The sequence below is a fragment of the Amblyomma maculatum genome, chromosome 5 (genome assembly GCF_055883805.1).
Source record: "Amblyomma maculatum isolate TAMU_Amacu chromosome 5, ASM5588380v1, whole genome shotgun sequence".
In the NCBI taxonomy this organism is placed as follows: domain Eukaryota; kingdom Metazoa; phylum Arthropoda; class Arachnida; order Ixodida; family Ixodidae; genus Amblyomma; species Amblyomma maculatum.
This window is the reverse complement of record NC_139348.1, coordinates 28,541,579-28,560,459: the sequence shown is the minus strand read 5'-3', so window position 1 is coordinate 28,560,459 and position 18,881 is coordinate 28,541,579. Positions and strand designations below refer to the sequence as shown.

At 47.7% G+C, this 18,881-nt stretch overlaps 2 protein-coding genes across 2 annotated transcripts in view; both read left to right on the top strand.

Annotated features, from left to right (window-relative positions):
- LOC146187912 (uncharacterized) overlaps positions 1–18,881 on the top strand; it is a 60,555-nt gene that overhangs the window by 30,562 nt on the left and 11,112 nt on the right. The gene's annotated exons all lie outside the window — the stretch shown is intronic.
- Positions 6,017–7,571, top strand: LOC146187913 (uncharacterized). Its single transcript, XM_084603553.1, has one exon. The coding sequence runs from the start codon at positions 6,064–6,066 to the stop codon at positions 7,546–7,548; it is 1,485 nt and encodes a 494-aa protein (XP_084459679.1). The 5' UTR covers positions 6,017–6,063; the 3' UTR covers positions 7,549–7,571.

Genomic DNA, 18,881 nt, shown 5'->3' with positions numbered 1-18,881 from the left:
ATAACGTCGCAAACTGCTACTAACAAAAGCTGGAACATTGTAGAAAGACACACGAGTGGCCGGAATCTTCGAGATTGATCTCGGTGCATCTTGCGCTACAATGAAACTGATGAAGGTGCATCTCGCGATATCGAGCATTAAAAACAAAAGAATACAGAACGGATTCTCGGTCCGGAATCAGAGTGATAAGGCCGCATGCCGGCTGTTAAAAAACAACAAATACAGTTTTGAAGGTTTCGCGGCAATATTAGTAGTGGCTTTGCGCAGCTTGGGGGGTGAGCGGAAAACGAGATTGCTCCTCATAAGCGCCAATGGGCTCTCACATTCACTTATCAGCGACGTTTGAATGCAGTAACTAAAACATTTAGGGAAATCGTCGTAAACGAAAGAAATCGACTGGTTTGCAAGTACCTCTATGCCCGGCGAAGAGGCACCCGCGCAGCCGTCATGGTCCATGCCCAATGACAAAGCTCGCGCAGTCTCAGAGTATCAATCAGTGTTAGCTACTGGCTGGGCTGCCCACCTTATTTATTTAATAGCCGCATTGTGACCAGATACCCTCAGGTATGTGGTCACGAATTGATTTGTTCAAGTTTTCATTTTTTCCTTTTACAGTAACCGACAGGAATGATTCATTATATCCTTCCCCTCCCCCCACTTTGATGTTTATGACCATTGTTATTATTGTTTTGTTGCCATGTTAGTGTTACCACCCTGCTTGGAGCTGTACAAGGTTCGCAGTATAGAATAAAGAAAGAAAGGTCAGCAGGTCTGCTTAAGTTTCTAACATCCTGCGTAGGACTCAGTGTGTAGAGCACGGAAAGTAGCCCAGTGTGTGCTTCTACACACACACCTTAGATATTTTTCTCGCTTCACAGGAGCCTTTCGCGCGCCAGCGCATGAGAATTTTGCAGACTATGAGTACGGCCCAGTATGTGCCTTCCACATGTGTGTGTGTGTGTGTGTGTGTGCGCGCGTGCTTGCGTGTGTGTGTGTGTGTGTGTGTGTCCATGCATGCATGCCTTCCCCCCACACATATATCCGAATAGGTGGAAGGGAAGGCCTACGCTGGGTCTTACTCTTAGTCGGTTAAATTTTCATGCACTCGCGCGAGAAAGGTTCTTGCAAAACGCGAAGGATATCTGAGAAAGACAAACAGAGGAACGGAATAGCAGGGACGTTACTAGGCGACACCCACTAGGCTACCGTGCGCGTGAAGAGTGGGACAAACGGAGAAAAGGCATCGAAAGCGAAGGATGACTCAGGAAATCGCGGCATGAAGCTGGGGCGACGCCGTGTGCGGCGTATATCCTTTTGTGTCGAAACGGTAAATGCAAAGTAATAAAGGGAGCTTACGTTTTGGCTCAATTAAAACAAAGCAATCAACACAAAGTCAATTAGCGACACCATATCATTGGAGCATATCGTCATAACGTGCTCTGTAGTACTGATTTTTGTTTTCTAAAACAAATAAGGAAATGGTGAGCCGGCCCGCATTCGTGAACAAAACTTTACATGAAAACCCATAACAATAGGCAGTTCATGGCACGTACATTATTGTACTTAAAAAATGATGCTGTCAATAAATTTGCTTGCTTCTTTTATCGTGGGTAGGCTCTTCACCCCATTAACATTGAACTGAATGCATAGTGCTATCCAAAAGGGCCGATGCTTAAGGCAGTCTTTGGTGATCCCTTGATGCATGTCGCAGCGGACTTCCTTGCACAGCCACCTCACCATGTCACGCCTCACGTTGTCGCACTGACCAAACGTCCAGACAGATAGTTCAAAAGCATTGCATTGCTCTCTGAAGTGCCTCGGCTCACGCAAATTAGCGGCTTGAGTTAGCAGACTGCCATTGCTGCGCTTGACAACCTCGCTAGTCGATGGTTTCACTATGAGGGCAAATAGTTTGCAACAGGAGGACAGCTAGTGTCTAGCGCGGCTGTAAATTTGCATCTTTCTTTGCAGTACTTTAAAAGGTTCCGCAGCTTATGACGCTGTCTCATTGATTTCTGCGATGACAACAAGATGTGTCAGCATACTCCGCCACCAAGAGTAATTTTTGCCAAACTGCGCTCACCTCAACGTGGTCCCAAACATGGCGCCCAATTTCGGCATTTACGGTAATGACAGCATATCCATTACATCATGAAACGTCATTTTGACATCCTCGTAGGATGCGTATGCATGACCTATTTCCCGCTGCACAACGTCACCCAATTAAATTTCAGGAGGCGCCCTTTGACAGCAGGCGATGAATTTCACCCCATTCGTAATGCAAGCACAAATACTTTCATCTCTATCTATACCTTCTTTTTCCCTCCACAATTACTTGTAGTTATACTATCCAGGCAGCATTAAAAGCTCTGCTAAAAATCAATTTGCAAGGCCATGTCATTTTTAAGTCACCGCAAAAGTCGATTTCGGCAGCTCAAAATTTCTCCCTATAAATTTGAAACACGTGACAGAGCTCAGAACAAATATTGCAAGGTTACGCGCCACACAGTGCTCACACTATATCCGCCCGCGCAGTTTAAGCGGCCAACCTGGCCGCAATTAGTCCGCAGGATAGCGCCGAATAAAAGGCTTCATGCGTGAAACGTGGACAACTTCAGTGCCACGGTTTACGAGACTAACGACTGTCCGGAGGCGGTTAAACCGGAGTGACGCGATAGTTGACCGGCGAGGTTTTTTCAAGAACTGTATAAGAACCAATATAACGGTGCTGGAACTTGTCACAAAGGCCAGGAGTGCGTCATCATCATCATCAGCCTGATTATACCCACTGCAGGGCGAAGGCCTCTCCCATATTTCTCCACTTAACCCGGTTCTGTGCTAGCTGCATCCACTTGACCCCTGCGAACTTCTTAATCTCATCCGCCCACCTAACTTTCTGCCGCCCCCTGCTACGCTTTCCTTCCCTTGGAATCCAGTTTGTTACCCTCAGCGACCATCGGTTATCCTCTCTTCGCCCTACATGCCCTGCCCATGTCCATTTCTTCTTCTTAATTTCCACTAGAATGTCGGTAACTTGAGTTATTTCTCTGACCCACTCTGCACGCTTTCTATCTCTTAATGTTATCCCTACCATTTTTCGTTCCATAGCCCTCTGGGTTGTCCTCAACTTAAGTAGAACTCTCTTGGTTAGCCTCCACGTTTCAGCCCCATAGGTGAGTACAGGCAAGATGCAACTGTTGTATACTTTCCTCTTGAGCGATACCGGTAAGCTGCTAGTCATAATCTGCGAGTGCTTGCCAAATGCGCACCATCCCAATCTTATTCTTCTTGTTATTTCCTTTTCATGGCCCGGATCTGCGGTTACTACCTGTCCTAAGTAGACATATTCGCCTACTACTTCCAGTATTTCGCAACCTAATGTAAACTGCTGTTCCTTCCCGAGGCTGTTGAACATTACCTTAGTCTTCTGCATATTGATTTTCAAGCCTACCTTTCTACTTTTTCTGTCTAGGTCATCAATCATTATTTGCAGTTCATCCCCCGAGTTGCTTAGCAAGGCAATGTCATCAGAAAATCGCAGATTACTGAGGTATTCTCCATCTACCCTTATCCCTAACTGCTCCCATTCCAAGTCTCTGAATACTTCCTCTAAACAAGCTGTGAATAGTACTGGGGAGATTGTGTCTCCTTGCCTAACACCTTTCTTTATGGGAATTTTGTTACTTTCTTTACGCAGAACTATGGTTGCTGTGCAGCCACTATATATATCTTCCAGCACTTTCACGTACGGCTCGTCTACCCCCTGATTTCGCAATGCCTGCATCACCGCCGAGGTTTCAACTGAGTCAAATGCTTTTTCGTAATCAATGAATGCTATGTATAAGGGCTGGTTATATTCCGAGCATTTTTCTATCACCTGGTTGATGGTATGGATATGATCGATAGTAGAGTACCGTTTCCGAAACCCTGCTTGATCCTTTGATTGATTGCAGTCTAAGGTTGTCCTGATTCTATTAGCGATTACCTTAGTAAATACCTTATACGTAACAGACAGTAAGCTGATTGGTCTGTAATTTTTAAGGTCCTTAGAGTCCCCTTTCTTGTGAATGAGGATAATGTTTGCAATCTTCCATGGTTCCGGTACCGTCGATGACACCAGGCACTGCGTATACAGGGTGGCCAGTTTTTCTAGCACGATATCCCCCCCGTCCTTCAGCAAATCTGTAGTTATCTGATCCTCTCCAGCTGATTTCCCCCTTTTCATAGTTTCTAATGCTTTCTTGACCTCGTCTTTCGTCACTGGTGGAACGTCTGACTGTTTTTCCCTACCGCCAATCTCATTACGGTCCTGACTACTTTGGCTGCTGTAGAGATCTGTATAGAACTCCTCGGCTACTTTGACTATCTTGTCCATATTAGTGATGACGTTGCCCGCCTTGTCCCTTATCGCATACATCTGGTTTTTGCCTATGCCCAATTTCTTCTTTACCGCTTTAAGGCTTCCCCCGTTCTTTACAGCATGCTCAATTTTCTCCATGTTATACTTCCTTATATCGGCCACCTTGCGCTTATTAATTAGCTTTGATATCTCGGCCAATTCGATCTGGTCTGTTGGATTGGAAGCTTTCATACTCTGGCGTTTCTTAATCAAATCTTTCGTCTCCTTAGACAGCTTACCGGTATCCTCTCTAACTATCCTACCGCCTACTTCTACCGCGCACTCAGTAATGATATCTCTGAAATTATTGTTCCTTGCCTCTAGGGTAATGTCGCCATCCTCAGTTAGAGCTGAATACCTATTCTGTAGCGAGATCCTGAACTCTTCTGCCCTCCCCCTCACCGCTAATTCGTTGATGGGTTTCTTTCTTACTAATCTGTTGCGTTCCTTCTTCAGATTTAGGCTAATTCGGGACCTCACCATCCTGTGGTCACTGCATCGCACTTTCCCGATTACCTCTACGTCCTGCACAATGGCGGGGGTTGAACACATTATGAAGTCAATTTCATTTTTAGTCTCTCCGTTAGGACTTTTCCATGTCCATTTCCGGTTCTTCCGTTTGCTGAAGAAGGTATTCATGATGATAATACCTCCTATGATAAGCAGGAGTGCGTAATGGGGTCCAAAGTAACACCTCGTCGCCGGAACGGAACGAAACTTGGCGATGGGTTGCATCATAGCGGCACTTCCGGTCTTCCTGGCTAGCTTCCATGTTAACGCGAGCAAGCCGGCGATATTTGGCCACTCGGGAAAGGAACTGGTCAGGAAGAGAGGATGAGGAACTCGCATGCGTAGAAAGGAAAGAGGGATATCAAGAAAGGTAGCGGGAGAAGGGCCGTAAACGAGGAACAACAGAGTGTAACCTGTGGTCCGCTGTACAGCTGTATTGTAGGCGAACGTAACAAAAGGAAGGATTACGTCCCAGTTTAGGTGGTCCTGGTAGACGTACATGGAAAACCTGTCAGAAAGCGTGCGGTGGAATCGCTCAGTCAACCCATTGGTCTGCGGGTGATAGCTGGAGGTCAATTTGTGATGTGTGGTTGAGGCCACAAGAACTTCGGCTACAATCGTCGTCAGAAATGTCCGACCACGATCGCTGAGAAGCACTTGAGGGGCCCCATGACGCAGTACGAGCGATTCCAAAAAGAAGGTCGCGACCTTCTTTTTGGAATCGCAGGTCAGTGGTCTCAGCGTAGCGTGTTAGGTGGTCGACAGCGGTGACGATCCAGCGATTACCTCGTGCGGACAATGGAAGTGTCCCGTATAAGTCTATGCCAACAACGACGAAAGGAGTAGCAGGGCAAGGTAGCGGCTGTAGTAGGCCAGCAGGAGAAGAAGTCGGCCGTTTGCGTCTGTGGCATGGCATACAAGAGGCGACACATTTTGCGACGCTTAAGGCGATGCCTGGCCAGTAGAAACGGTTTTTCACGCGGTGTTAAGTTTTATGAAAGCCTAAGTGACCGGCTGTAACATCATCGTGGAAAGCCGCCATGATACGGGTGTGATAGGTCGGTGGGCTCGGTGGGCTCGGTGGGCTCGGTGGGTAGCTAGGTGGGCTCGGCAGCTGTGCCACTGCGCGGACGAGTAACCCTCTTGTCTTCGCCATGCAGGTGCTCCTTCCTGTGTTCACACATGTGCTGTTGCCTGTTCTGGCTGCTGCCTGCGTTGACGTGCGGCCACGTTATCGTCATCACTACGGCAGTCATGAAGCTGATACCAATTCCGTAACAGCGGCTGACGTCACGTTTACCTGGATTTCGCCACCACCTGGCTCTGGGACCATCCGTTCGTCGTGGGAAATACAATCGCCGCAGACATCATGTTTTTCGCCACCTATAAAAGATCGCCCGTGGACCGCGGCGCCTTGTGGGCTCGGCAGCTGTGCCACTGCGCGGACGAGTAACCCTCTTGTCTTCGCCATGCAGGTGCTCCTTCCTGTGTTCACACATGTGCTGTTGCCTGTTCTGGCTGCTGCCTGCGTTGACGTGCGGCCACGTTATCGTCATCACTACGGCAGTCATGAAGCTGATACCAATTACGTAACAGCGGCTGACGTCACGTTTACCTGGATTTCGCCACCACCTGGCTCTGGGACCATCCGTTCGTCGTGGGAAATACAATCGCCGCAGACATCATGTTTTTCGCCACCTATAAAAGATCGCCCGTGGACCGCGGCGCCTTGTGGGCTCGGCAGCTGTGCCACTGCGCGGACGAGTAACCCTCTTGTCTTCGCCATGCAGGTTAGAAAATCATACTCTCTTTTTGCAAAGAAATCGAGCAACTACTTCTTAATTCAGCTGCCGGGCCCGCAGTGTTGTACTTGTATTGTCGTTGAGTGCTTTGCTGTTGTCCATTCGTTGCTTATGCAATCCGGTGACATAGAAACTAACCCTGGTCCTGACACTGCCGCCATACTTGCAGAACTACAGACACTAACATCGGGCCAAAGCACGTTAATCAGCGAAGTAAAAGACCTCAGCAGCAGGTTAGTAGCGACAGACAAATCGATCACCGAATTAAGTAAGCGCATTACCGAATTAGAAACCCACTATCAGGACCTCGCATCACTTAAAACAGAAGTTGAATCCATTAAGACTGATGCCGCCACGTCGGCGAGCCAAATCAGTAACCTCGAATCCAGAGTAGACGATGCCGAAAACCGGTCGCGCCGTAACAACCTGCTATTTTATGGCTTACCTGATACTAGCTCAAAGGAAACGTCCTCTGAGTCTGAAGAACTGGTCACCCGCCTTTGCAGTGAAAATTTGGACATCACCATAGACCCAAAAGAAATAGAAAGAGCACATCGTCTTGGCCGTCACTCAAGTGAACGATGTCGACCCATTATCGTTAAATTCACTTTCCATAAGACAAAAGAATCCATCCTAAAAAACGCCCGGAAACTAAAAGACACCGACTACAGCATAGGAGAAGACTTTTCACATTCTGTCCGTAAGGCACGCAAACATTTACTACGTTTCGCGAAAGAAACATCTGATAAGTACGCACTGCGCTTTAAAACACTGTACATAGGCCCCAAGCAGTATATATTCGACGACTTGACGGAAACGGTAAAAGAAGTGCCATAGCAATCACACTCTGCTCGCTCTAAAGCAACTCCCCGACAGCACACCCCCCGAACTAATCTTACCTTATCTGCAGTATTTACTAACATACGAAGCTTTTTACCGAAACGGGAAATCGTATCTAGTCTTGTCTTATCAACCAACAGCACCCTTCTCATTCTTACAGAAACGTGGTTAACAGACAATATCAGTGATACCGAAATTTTAGCTGCGCTGCCCAACTTTAAAGTTTACCGTAAAGACCGGGAAATAGCCCGTGGCGGTGGCGTGCTCATAGCCGTACATCAGCAGTTTTCAGCATCCTTAATCAATGTAGATTCTAACTTAGAGCTGCTATTGCTGCTCTGCCACGCTGCCCCCCGAACTGTGCTGGTAGGAGTCTGTTACAGGCCACCGCAAAATGATCCGGACTTTTCCTACAAACTAAACAATGTGCTGAGTGAACTGACATCATCGTATCCTAACGCAGATATTGTTCTTTTTGGTGATTTCAATTTTCCCACTATTGACTGGCGTAACTACACCTCCATGACAAATTCTTCAGAAGCAAAAAATTTTGTCGAGGTCTGTCTTAACTTCAACCTTACCCAGCTAATATTAGAGCCAACGCGCATTGCGCAGAATTCCGCCAACACTCTAGATCTGATAATAACCAACAGCCCTGATAGCGCAACAAGTATTACATACCTAAGGGAAATAAGTGATCATAAAGTCATTCATGCTACCTTCAGTTTTACACCCATGCTTCGTCAAGTTTCCAGGAAAACAATTCGTCTTTATGAAAGAGGTGATTTTCAAGCAATAAATGAAGAACTAACTGCTTTTTTTACAACTTATGAAACCGATTTCCACACAAAGTCTTTTAACGAAAATTGGACTATTTTCAGGGACAAAGTTCACGAACTAACAAACAAGTACATTCCGGTAGCTAGTTTCCGTGCTAACCAGCAAAAACCGTGGTTTACTACGGCCCTGAAACGCCTGGAAAACAAGAAAAAGCGTCACTATCGGGCAGCAAAGCGGAACCCAAGCCAAGCATCATGGGAAAAGTACTACACTGCCGAAGCTGATTACCTTGCTGCTATCCGCAACGCAAAACACACCTTTTTCCACTCTGACTTGCCAAAAATGCTAATACACAACCCTAAAAAATTCTGGCACGTAGTAAACCCGAAGGATACACGTACAATTATTCTTACTAACGATATGGGTCAAACCATCAGCGATTGTGAATGTGCTGACATTTTCAATAGAGCCTTTTCAACTGTTTTTGCGAAAGAGTGTGATTTACCTGCTAACGCCTTCATAAGTTCCTTCACAGCGTCAACCATGGATCCAGTTTCTTTCTTCGCAGATGGTATATCATCTCGTATCGAAAACATCAAGCTAACGTCATCAGCCGGGATCGATGAAATTAACTCGAAATTTCTGAAAAATACTAAGCACATTTCCGCGGCCTACTTATCACTATTGTACTCTCAGTCTCTCTCTTCAGGTAACATACCGCATGACTGGAAAGTGGGAAAGGTCGTCCCAATCTTCAAGTCCGGTAACAAAAACTCGCCCTTAAATTATCGACCCATTTCCCTAACAAGCATTCCTTGTAAAATCATGGAGCATGTAATTTATTCTCAAGTCATGAACTTTCTCGATTCCAACAATTTCTTTCATTCATCACAACATGGCTTCCGTAAAAACCTTTCCTGTGAGACACAACTGGCTACATTTGTTCATGACTTACATGCCAACCTTGACTGCAACCAACAGACTGATGCTATTTTTTTAGATTACGCAAAAGCCTTTGACAAAGTACCACACCAGAGATTACTACTTAAGCTCTCTTACCTAAATATTCACCCTAGCATTCTAAACTGGATTGAGGAATTTTTAACAAATCGAACCCAATTAGTCATAGTTAATAACGAATTTTCTGATTACATTCCAGTAACCTCAGGCGTCCCCCAAGGATCAGTGCTCGGACCGTTATTATTCTTAATATACATTAATGACTTGCCCCTTCACGTATCATGTCACATTCGTATGTTCGCAGATGATTGCGTCATTTATCGTACTATTAATAACTCTTCCCACCAAGAAGCCCTCCAGACTGACCTAACTAACGTTCAGCAATGGAGCGACCTGTGGATGATGACACTTAACCCTCAGAAATGCAAGATTGTATCCTTCACCCGTCGCACTAAACCATTTATTTTTTCGTACAATATAGCTCAAATCCCAATAGAAGCAGTTAACTCAATTAAGTACTTAGGAGTCACGCTATCTCATGATTTATCTTGGCGCACACATATTTCTAATGTAATATCATCCGCGAATAAAACACTAGGCTTTTTAAAACGCCACTTACGTCACGCTCCCCAACAAGTTAAACTCCTGGCTTACCAATCGCTAATCAGACCGAAACTAGAATATGCATCCCCCATATGGAATCCACATCAAATATACCTCATAGATGCCCTCGAATCCGTCCAGAACCGTGCCACTAGATTCATCCACAATACCTATTCATACCAAGTCAGCGTGTCGTCTTTAAAAGCAGAATCCGCCTTATCAACCCTTGTTATTCGTCGCCGCATTGCCAGCCTAAACCTGTTTCATAAGTTCTTTTACAGCACCCACGGTTACGCAGGCTATATCACATCACCAGCTCGCATATCGCATCGCACTGGTCACATTCTTCAAGTTGCCCGGCCTCGGACCCATACGACCACGTTCGCTGCCTCCTTCTTCCCCCGAGCAGCATTAGATTGGAACGGCCTTTCCCACAGCATCGCCGCTATCACCTGCCCATCCAACTTTTCCAAAGCACTAACAGATCATATTGTATGTTGAACCCGCATGGCAACCATTGTACTTATTTTTTTTGTATAATCCACCCCTTATGTAATACCCCCACGGGGGTCCTTAAGGTAATAAACTGAACTGAACTGAACTGAAGCGCTCTCGCAATAACGGGGACCCAACGGGTGCCTTCAAATCAATAAATATAACGGGAGAGCACGCCGTTGTCAAGTTTGAACTTTTGGAGTTGCGTGCGCATCCTAGCGGCAGGAGGGTGAGAAGGTCGATTAGGGAAAGGGAGTAGGGATCTGCTCGCTGGTGTAAAAAAATGGCGTAGCGATCTGAAGCAGCGGCATGAGTAACACAGGTGATGTTTGGAGCTCTGGACGACATTGGGACGTCGAGGGTGCACGCAGGAAGACGCGAAAAAACACTAGGTGGTGATTCTGGGAGCGGGCAACGGGAAAGAGCATCGACATCTCGATATTTGTAACCTTATTTGTATGTGACATCGAAGTGGTATTCATGCAAACGCAGAATCCAACGGCCCAGGCATCCAGTCAAATTTTGAGGGTTGATAACCAACACAGAGCGTGGTGATCGGTAACGATTGTGAAATGGCGGCCGTAGAGGTAGGGGCGGAATTTCTGAACTGCCCGAACGACGGCGAGGCACTCTTGCTCAGTGATGGTGTATTTGCGTTCCGCTGGTGTTAGAGTTCAACTGGCAAACGAAATTACCTTTTCCCGAGAAGCGGTATCACGTTGCAGAAGTATGGCGCCGATACCGAGGCTGCTGGCATCGGTGTGGAGAATGGTGGCAGCAGTGTCGTCGAAGTGCGCGAAAACAGGTTCCGAAGTGAGGGCATTCTTCAGGTTTTGAAAAGCTTTTTCGCATTCTTCGAACCAATTGAAAGTAGTACGGTCGGTAAGGAGGTGGTGGCGCGGTGCAGCAATGATAGCGAAATTGCGAATGAAACGGCGAAAGTAGGAAGATAGGCCAAGAAAACTGCGTAGATGTTTAGTCCGCTGAGGAGTTCAAAACTGCAGCAAGCTTCTCAGGGTCGGGTCGAATGCCACCGCGGCTGACGAGGTGGCCCAGGATCTTGATTTCTTTCTTGGCAAAATTACACTTTTTTGTGTTCAGCTGGAGACCGGTGGATATCAGGCACGTTAATACCTGATCAAGGCGGCATAAATGATCAGAAAAAGTCGCAGAGAAAATAACTATGTCGTCCAGGTAGCACAAGCATGTTTTCGACTTAAGTCCTCTAAGAACAGTGTCAATCATGCGCTCAAACGTAGCGGGGGCATTACAAATTCCAAAAGGCATGACATTGAATTCGTAAAGCCCATCGGGAATAGCAAATGCGGTTTGTTCTTTGTCGGCTTCGTGCAGCGGAATCTGCCAGTAACTGGAACGCAAATCCAAAGTGGAGAAATATTCGGCACCCTGAAGACAGTCGAGGGAGTCGTCAATTCGTGGCATAGGGTAAACATCTTTGCGAGTGACTGTTAAGTGAGCGGTAATCAACGCAAAAACGCATGGAACCATCCTTTTTTTGACCAAGACGACCGGAGATCACCAGGGGATAGCTGAGGGCCGAATAATGTCTCGTCGGAGCATATAATTCACATTATCTGCTATAATTTTACGTTTTGATAAGGAAACACGGTAAGGGCGGCGGCTAACAGTAGAAGTATCTTCTGTAATAATGCAGTGCTGTGCAGAAGAAATTCGGCCCAAGGGCGGAGAAGTGACATCAAAGGAGGCTTGGTGTTTTCGAAGTAATTCCTGCAAAGCTTGGTGAGTTGCAGGAGGGTCAGGATTGATGATGACGAAGAGAACACAGAGAGAGGTATCGGAAGAAGCTGCTGATGAGGAAGAGGGGGCGGTAAGGGTGGTGAGGGACACCGGATGCATGTCCAGGGCATAAGAAAAATATGTCCCTTTAGTCAGTACAATGTGCTTTGGGGAAGCGTTCGCAGCAGTGACAAGCGCTGTGCCATGCTCAAACCCTACACGACTTGATGGTAACGCGATTCCACGGGTTAGATGGCGATCAGAAGACACGATTAGCACATCTCCGTTATCAATGTCAGTCGAAGTAAGCGCGACAAGTTCGCATCCAGGGGGCAACACTGAGTCAGTAGCGGCAAGCAGGCGATGACGAGGCTTGGGAGGTTCAGAAGACGGATCGCTCTCGTTCATGTAAATGACCCAGTCACGACACGAAATGCTGGCTTATGCGGCAGACAGAAAATCCCAGCCTAAAATAATTGGGTGAGCGCACGGTGACATCACGTCAAATTGTACATGGTGGCGGACACCGTCAACAAAACTGGCACATTACACTTAGCAAAAGGCTGAATTATTGCACCATTAGCTCCACGGAGTTCAGATCCATCGTAAGGCGTTTTCACTTTTCGCAAGCGGGAGCACAAGTCAGTGTGTATCACAGAAACAGCGGCGCCCGTGTCAACCAAAGCCTCAACGGATAAACCTTCAACCCAAAATAAAATAATATTCGAGGGACGTTCGGGAGGGCTTTGGGATGGCCGAAGCGTGCAGGTTTTCCTCCTAAAACTGCAGTGGTCCGTTTTCCGATAGGAGGTGGCTCGTCAGAGAAGCTTGGCGGAGAGGCGAGGTTGAGCGGAGAAAAGGCGAAGGAGAACGGCGTCTTGAAGGCCTTTAACTACCAGGCAGAGCGGGACTTTCTGGCGGGGGGATGAACGTCGAGGATAATCAGGGAATGAACGGTGGTTAGACCCGGAGAAGCGAGGATGGTAGTCTGCTTCAAATGAGTCGTAGCCGCGGCGTTCATTTTGGAGCCTGCAAGGACAGAAACGGGAAATATGGCCTCGGTACCCGCAGTAATAACAAACAGGGCGGGCTGGGCGCCAGGTGGGGTAGTATGTCGGCGCCGCGGCAGGTGGTGCCAATGCGGCGACATGAGCAGTGGTAGGCACCGGTGGCGTAGGCGTTCCAACTGCAAGCGGCAAGGACGTGACCTGGGCGCACGTTGGCACTTGAAGGTAGGAGCGACCGGTGTTGGGGGGATGAGGTCATTGAGGCCAGCTCTTCTTTGACAATGGTACATAGGCCGGCACCTGAAGGATGTGGCTCTGATGCAGGGCGGTGCAAATTACCCTGAGCCGAGAGCTCTTCACGAATTAATCCGCGAATAAGCGTATGGAGGTCAGCGTCGGCAGTGAAACCAAAGAAAGTGGGGTCAGGCTGCAGGCGTATTGATTGTAGTTCGTCAAGGCACTGAAAAGTCTATATGGTGACGTCGATAGTGGTAGGGTTTTGCACAACCAGGGCGTTAAAGGCAAGTGACCCAATACCTTTAAGGACGTGCCGAATCTGCTTGGCCGCTGGCATGGTGTCATTTATGTGCCGGCAAAGTGCAAGATCATCTTCTACATAAGAGGTATAGGTCTCATTGGACCGCTGAAGCCGGGCTTCTAGCTTTTTCTTGGCGGACTCCGTGCGAACAGTAGGGGCGCAGAAAATCTGGCGTAACTTTTGTTTAAAGGTAGCCCAGTCCTGAATCGTCGATTCATGATTTAAGAACTACGTTTTGACGACATCCGTCAAATAAAAGGACACATTAATTTGTTTAGGAGAATCGTCCCACCGGTTGAAAGCACTGACCCGGTCGTAGCTGTCGAGCCAGTCATTATCGTCGTCGCCGCGGAGACCGGCGAACATCTGCGGGTCGCGCTGACGGCTACTGACAGTCCAAGTGGCAAGGCGAGCTGGGGTCGAGTTGGTAGAAGCCGGAATAGCGAAGTGGCCCTCTTGAGTCATGACGATGGTGGTCGGGGTCAAACGGCGGCCAGAACGGAGCTCCAGGTGGATTCAGGTGACGAAGCAGCGGGGAAATCAAGGCGCACCTCCACCACGTGTAAGATAATGCGAAGGTTGGATTTGGGGGATCAGGTTTTATTGGAGACCTGAAGCCTTGGTCGCACACTGCAGCCAACCACACTCCGCGATGACGAGTGGTATCTACAAGAGGGAGCAGGATGAAGATGAAGCAGCATGTTCAGCCGTGTGGAAGATGAAGCGCCACACAGTGCTCACAATATGAAAAAGAATATGGCACAAAGCAGCGGTCATATTTTGAGAATAGGCCCTGTTCACACGCAGAATAAAAAAACGAGCGATATAATTTCCGATTCTTCACTTGTGATCCTTGTTCTTGAGGCAGGACGGCTCTAGCGTTGCTGTGAATTGAGACGAATCAGAAGCGATTATATAAGCGTTTTTACATCGCTTACGCGACGCAAACGGCTTTCACGTCACAGCCATTGCTAGGCTGTTGAAACCGAAGCAGTTGTGAAAAGAAATTCAATTGCAAATCATTCGACGGTTGTAGGCTAACATCACATAGCGATTCGTGTACAGTAATGTCTTACAAATCATTACAAAGCAAAAAAGGGCGAACCCAAAAATTAGGTGCTTATAATTTTCTAAGAAGCAATAATATAATGGGACATTGTTGGCAGTCAACATCAAAGCCGTGCGTCATCCCTTTATACAATTTTATTCGGCAGCGCCGTTCAAAATATTGAAGGTTAGAAATACCAATTTGAAAGCTTCTTGAGGCGTCTTTGCGGCATAGCGAAATCGATAGAGAAAGCTCCAAATTTCGCTGTGTTTTTCCTTGCATTGTCCTTTAACATTCGCGGTTATGACTCTTTATTCACCGCCCTCGCTTCGCTGCACCGTACTGCGCTGCGCTGTTTAGTTGTATGTTGTTTCTTACATGCTGTTTTACAGCTTGTTCTGCTTTGATGCGTTTGTTTAATACCTGTGTTATTCTGTCACAATACAGTTTTTATTTCTCTAGGTTATTGTGCCACTGCGCTGTTTTTTATACTGTTTGGTCGTGTGCTGTACTTTCATAGTGCCTTTCCTTGTATCCGAAACTTAGGAAACACAATTCTCAGGGTAGCACAGTGGCACGCCTCAGATATGCATTTAAGGTGTGCAAGAGCTGCTGGTGGGAACGCAGGATTTTCAGCTCACCTAAGATATGCATTTAAGGTGTACAGGAGCTGCTGGTGGGAACGCAGGATTTTCAGCATTTTACCTATAAGACATTCGTAAGGATGCCCATGTCTCGTGCACTCCAAGCAAAAGAACGCGAAAGGACAGCTGAAATAGGTGGGAGGGGGATGAGGACTGCATTCTTCACCCCGATGACACTGACGGGGTCTCATCTGCCTCCGAAATTTCTCGGAAGGTCGCAATGCTCCAGCTTGCTCAGTGACTGGCATTGATCGCTGCCCATGAGTGGAAGTTCCCGCTAAGGGCTGCAGCCCTCTTTTTTGGGTCAGTTGGTTACGCAGCACGATGCATCGCGCATCTTATTGCGAAAAAGATGGATAAAGTGAAGGATGCAAGAAGGATAAGTGCTGAACCAGCCCTGGTGTGCATGTGTCTTTTTGTTATCCGTCACCATCATCATCAGCCGGATTGTATCCACTGCAAGGCGAAGGCCTCTGCCATATTGCTTAAACTAACGCGGCCCTGTGCTAATTGCAACCTCTCGACCCCTGCGAACTTGGCTTCATACGCCAAACTTACTTTCTGCCTTCCCGTACGACGTTTTCCTTCCCCTTGGAATTCAATTTGTTGCACTTCGAAACCATCGGTTATCATCTCTTCGCACTACATGACCTGACCACACATATTTCTTCGTGATTTCCACTCGAATAGCATTACTTTAGTTATTTCTCGGAACCACTCTGAACGTTTCCTATCACTAACCTTACACCTACAATTTTTCCTTGCATAGCTCTCTGCATTGTCCCCGGCCTAAGTTCAACCATTTCCATTAGCCTCCACGTTTTATCCTTATAGCTGAGAATAGATATGATTCAACTGTAATCATCTTTAGCGATGCCAGTGAGGTACTAGTCATAATCAGAGAGCAATTGCGAAATGCGCTCCCTCGTAATCTTATTCTCCTGGTTATGTCCCTTTCATGCTCCGGATCTCGGTCAATACGTGTCCTTTCGCTACGTATTGTAAACTGCTCTTCCTCCCCTATAGTCTGTTGAACGTTACCAGTCTCTTACATAATAATTTTAGGCCTATCTTTCTGATTTTCCTGTCTAGGTCACCAATCATTCCTCTCAATTTATCCAGAGTTACTTAGCAAGACAATGTCATCAGCAAGTCGCAGATTACTGAAGTAGTCTCCATCAGTCCTTATCCCTTACTGGCTCCCAAAGTAAGATTCTAAGGCCCTCAATACTTCCTCTAAGCAAGCTGTGAGAAGTACTGAGATCTTGTCTCCTTGTCTAACACCTTTCATTATGGGAATTTTGTTCATTTGTTATGCAGAGCTGTGGTTGTAGTGCTGTCACTACACACACACACACACACACACACACACACACACACACACACACACACACACACACACACACACACACACACACACACACACACACACACACACACACACACACACACACACACACACACACACACACACACACACACACACACACACACACACACACACACACACACACACACACACACACACACACACACACACACACACACACACACACACACACACACACACACACACACACACACACACACACACACACACACACACACACACACACACACTCGCACACTCGCACACGCACACACGCACGCACGCACACACGCACGCACACACGCACACACGCACACACAAACACACAAACACACACACGCACACACACACATACATATTGTGAGCTTTCCAAGGATCTTCTTCTTTCACGTGTACATACCATCATCATCTTCATCATCCCGCGGCGCCACCGGTGGCACCCGCCTCGGTAGTCCATCGGAATAAACGCCAGACACGGCATCCCTTGCCTTGCCATCTCGACCTTGCCGTCTCGACCTGGCCTTCTTCCACAAGTGGTGGAGGTGACTTGATCCCCTTGCTGTTTTGTGCCCTGCCTCTCGCTGGAGCTACATTCCGGTCTCTGTTTACCGCCTGCCGCCATCGTTATGTCTACCGAGAGTACCCACGATCCGGCAGGACCCTCTACCTCGACTGCACCACCCCCTCCGACTGTGCCCACACGACAACGTTACCCGCCACTGTTCGCTGTTCGTCGCGATGAAGACGTCGATGACTGGCTGGACACCTATGAACGCTGCAGTAACTACAACCGGTTGGACGATGCTCTAAAACTTCTGAACGTTTCTTTCTACCTCATTGAGGTCTCCAGAACCTCGTTTATTAACCGTAAACCCCACACCACTAAGTGGACCAATTCAAACAGCAGTTCCGCCAATACTTCGCGGACCTGGCAGTTCGGACTGAGATCGCGAAGAACAAGCTCGCTTCCCGCCTCCAAGGTCCCGATGAGTCTTACGCGTCTTACATAGAGGCAGTACTTGCACTTTGCCGCCGTATTAGTCCTACCATGACGGAACCTGAACGCTTACACCACGTCTTGAAAGGAAATAATTCTGTGTCTTATAACACCCTAATTGCCCAGAATCCTTGTACTGTTGACACCATTATTACGACCAGCTGCAGTCCTTCCGATTGCAGCCCGATATTGCTACTGGCCCGACCTCTGCTGACCTCGATCTGCGGGCACTGATTCGAGCCATCATCCTGGAGGAGCTCCAGGCCCTCGTGCCTGTCTGTCAGTACGGGTGCGATAATTCTTCCGTACCTTCTAATGACGCCGGTCTCCGCAGCATCATTAAAGATGAGCTGGCAACAATCACCCGACCTATGGCATCCGACCCTCCTGCACCCCGCCCAGCACCGACTTACGCGCACGTCGCAGCATCCGCCTCCTTTTGTTCCGCCGCCCCGACTGGCACCACCCTACAATCCCATCAATGCAATGGCAATGGCTCAACCTGCATCACCCTATTACGCACCTTGGCGCCCCTCCCGACCAGTCTGCTACTATTCTGGCATTAGAGGACACATATCCCGCTTCTGTCTCCGCCGTCTTCAGAACAAACGCCGTGGTTACGACGCCTTCGAAACTGATCTCCATTCAATTTCATATTATCAACGCCGGTCTATTCCCAGCCCGCCTCGTCGGTCCTCTCGCCTTCAGTGTCCTCGTCTGAGCCTAGTGAAGCCCATGCATCTCGACGCCGCTCCCTATCCCCATACCGCCGCTCAGTTTCTCCTCTCCGTCCCGCAACAGCTCTTCCTGTCCGCCATTCGGAAAACAAAGTGATGCAGTTACCGGAGGTCAAACTGCAGTCTGCGAACTTACTAAAAGTCCTCCTGATCGCCCGTACAATATGATTTGTGTTTTCGTTGAAGGATTATTGTTCGAAGCTTTGATTGATACAGGGGCTGCAATTTCTGTTATTCACTCTGATTTGCGCTACCGGTTACGAAAAGTGACGACACCATATGATGGACCTCAACTACGTGGAGACAATGACGTTCCTCTGCGCCCTTCAGCAAAGTGCACTGTGCGAGTTGTTATCGACGGCGTCCGCCACCGTGTGCAGTTTGCTGTGCTCTC

What these genes read in the sequence shown, in the direction of transcription:
- LOC146187913 (XM_084603553.1), top strand. Translation starts at nt 6,064, where the DNA reads ATGCAGGTGCTCCTTCCTGTGTTCACACATGTGCTGTTGCCTGTTCTG.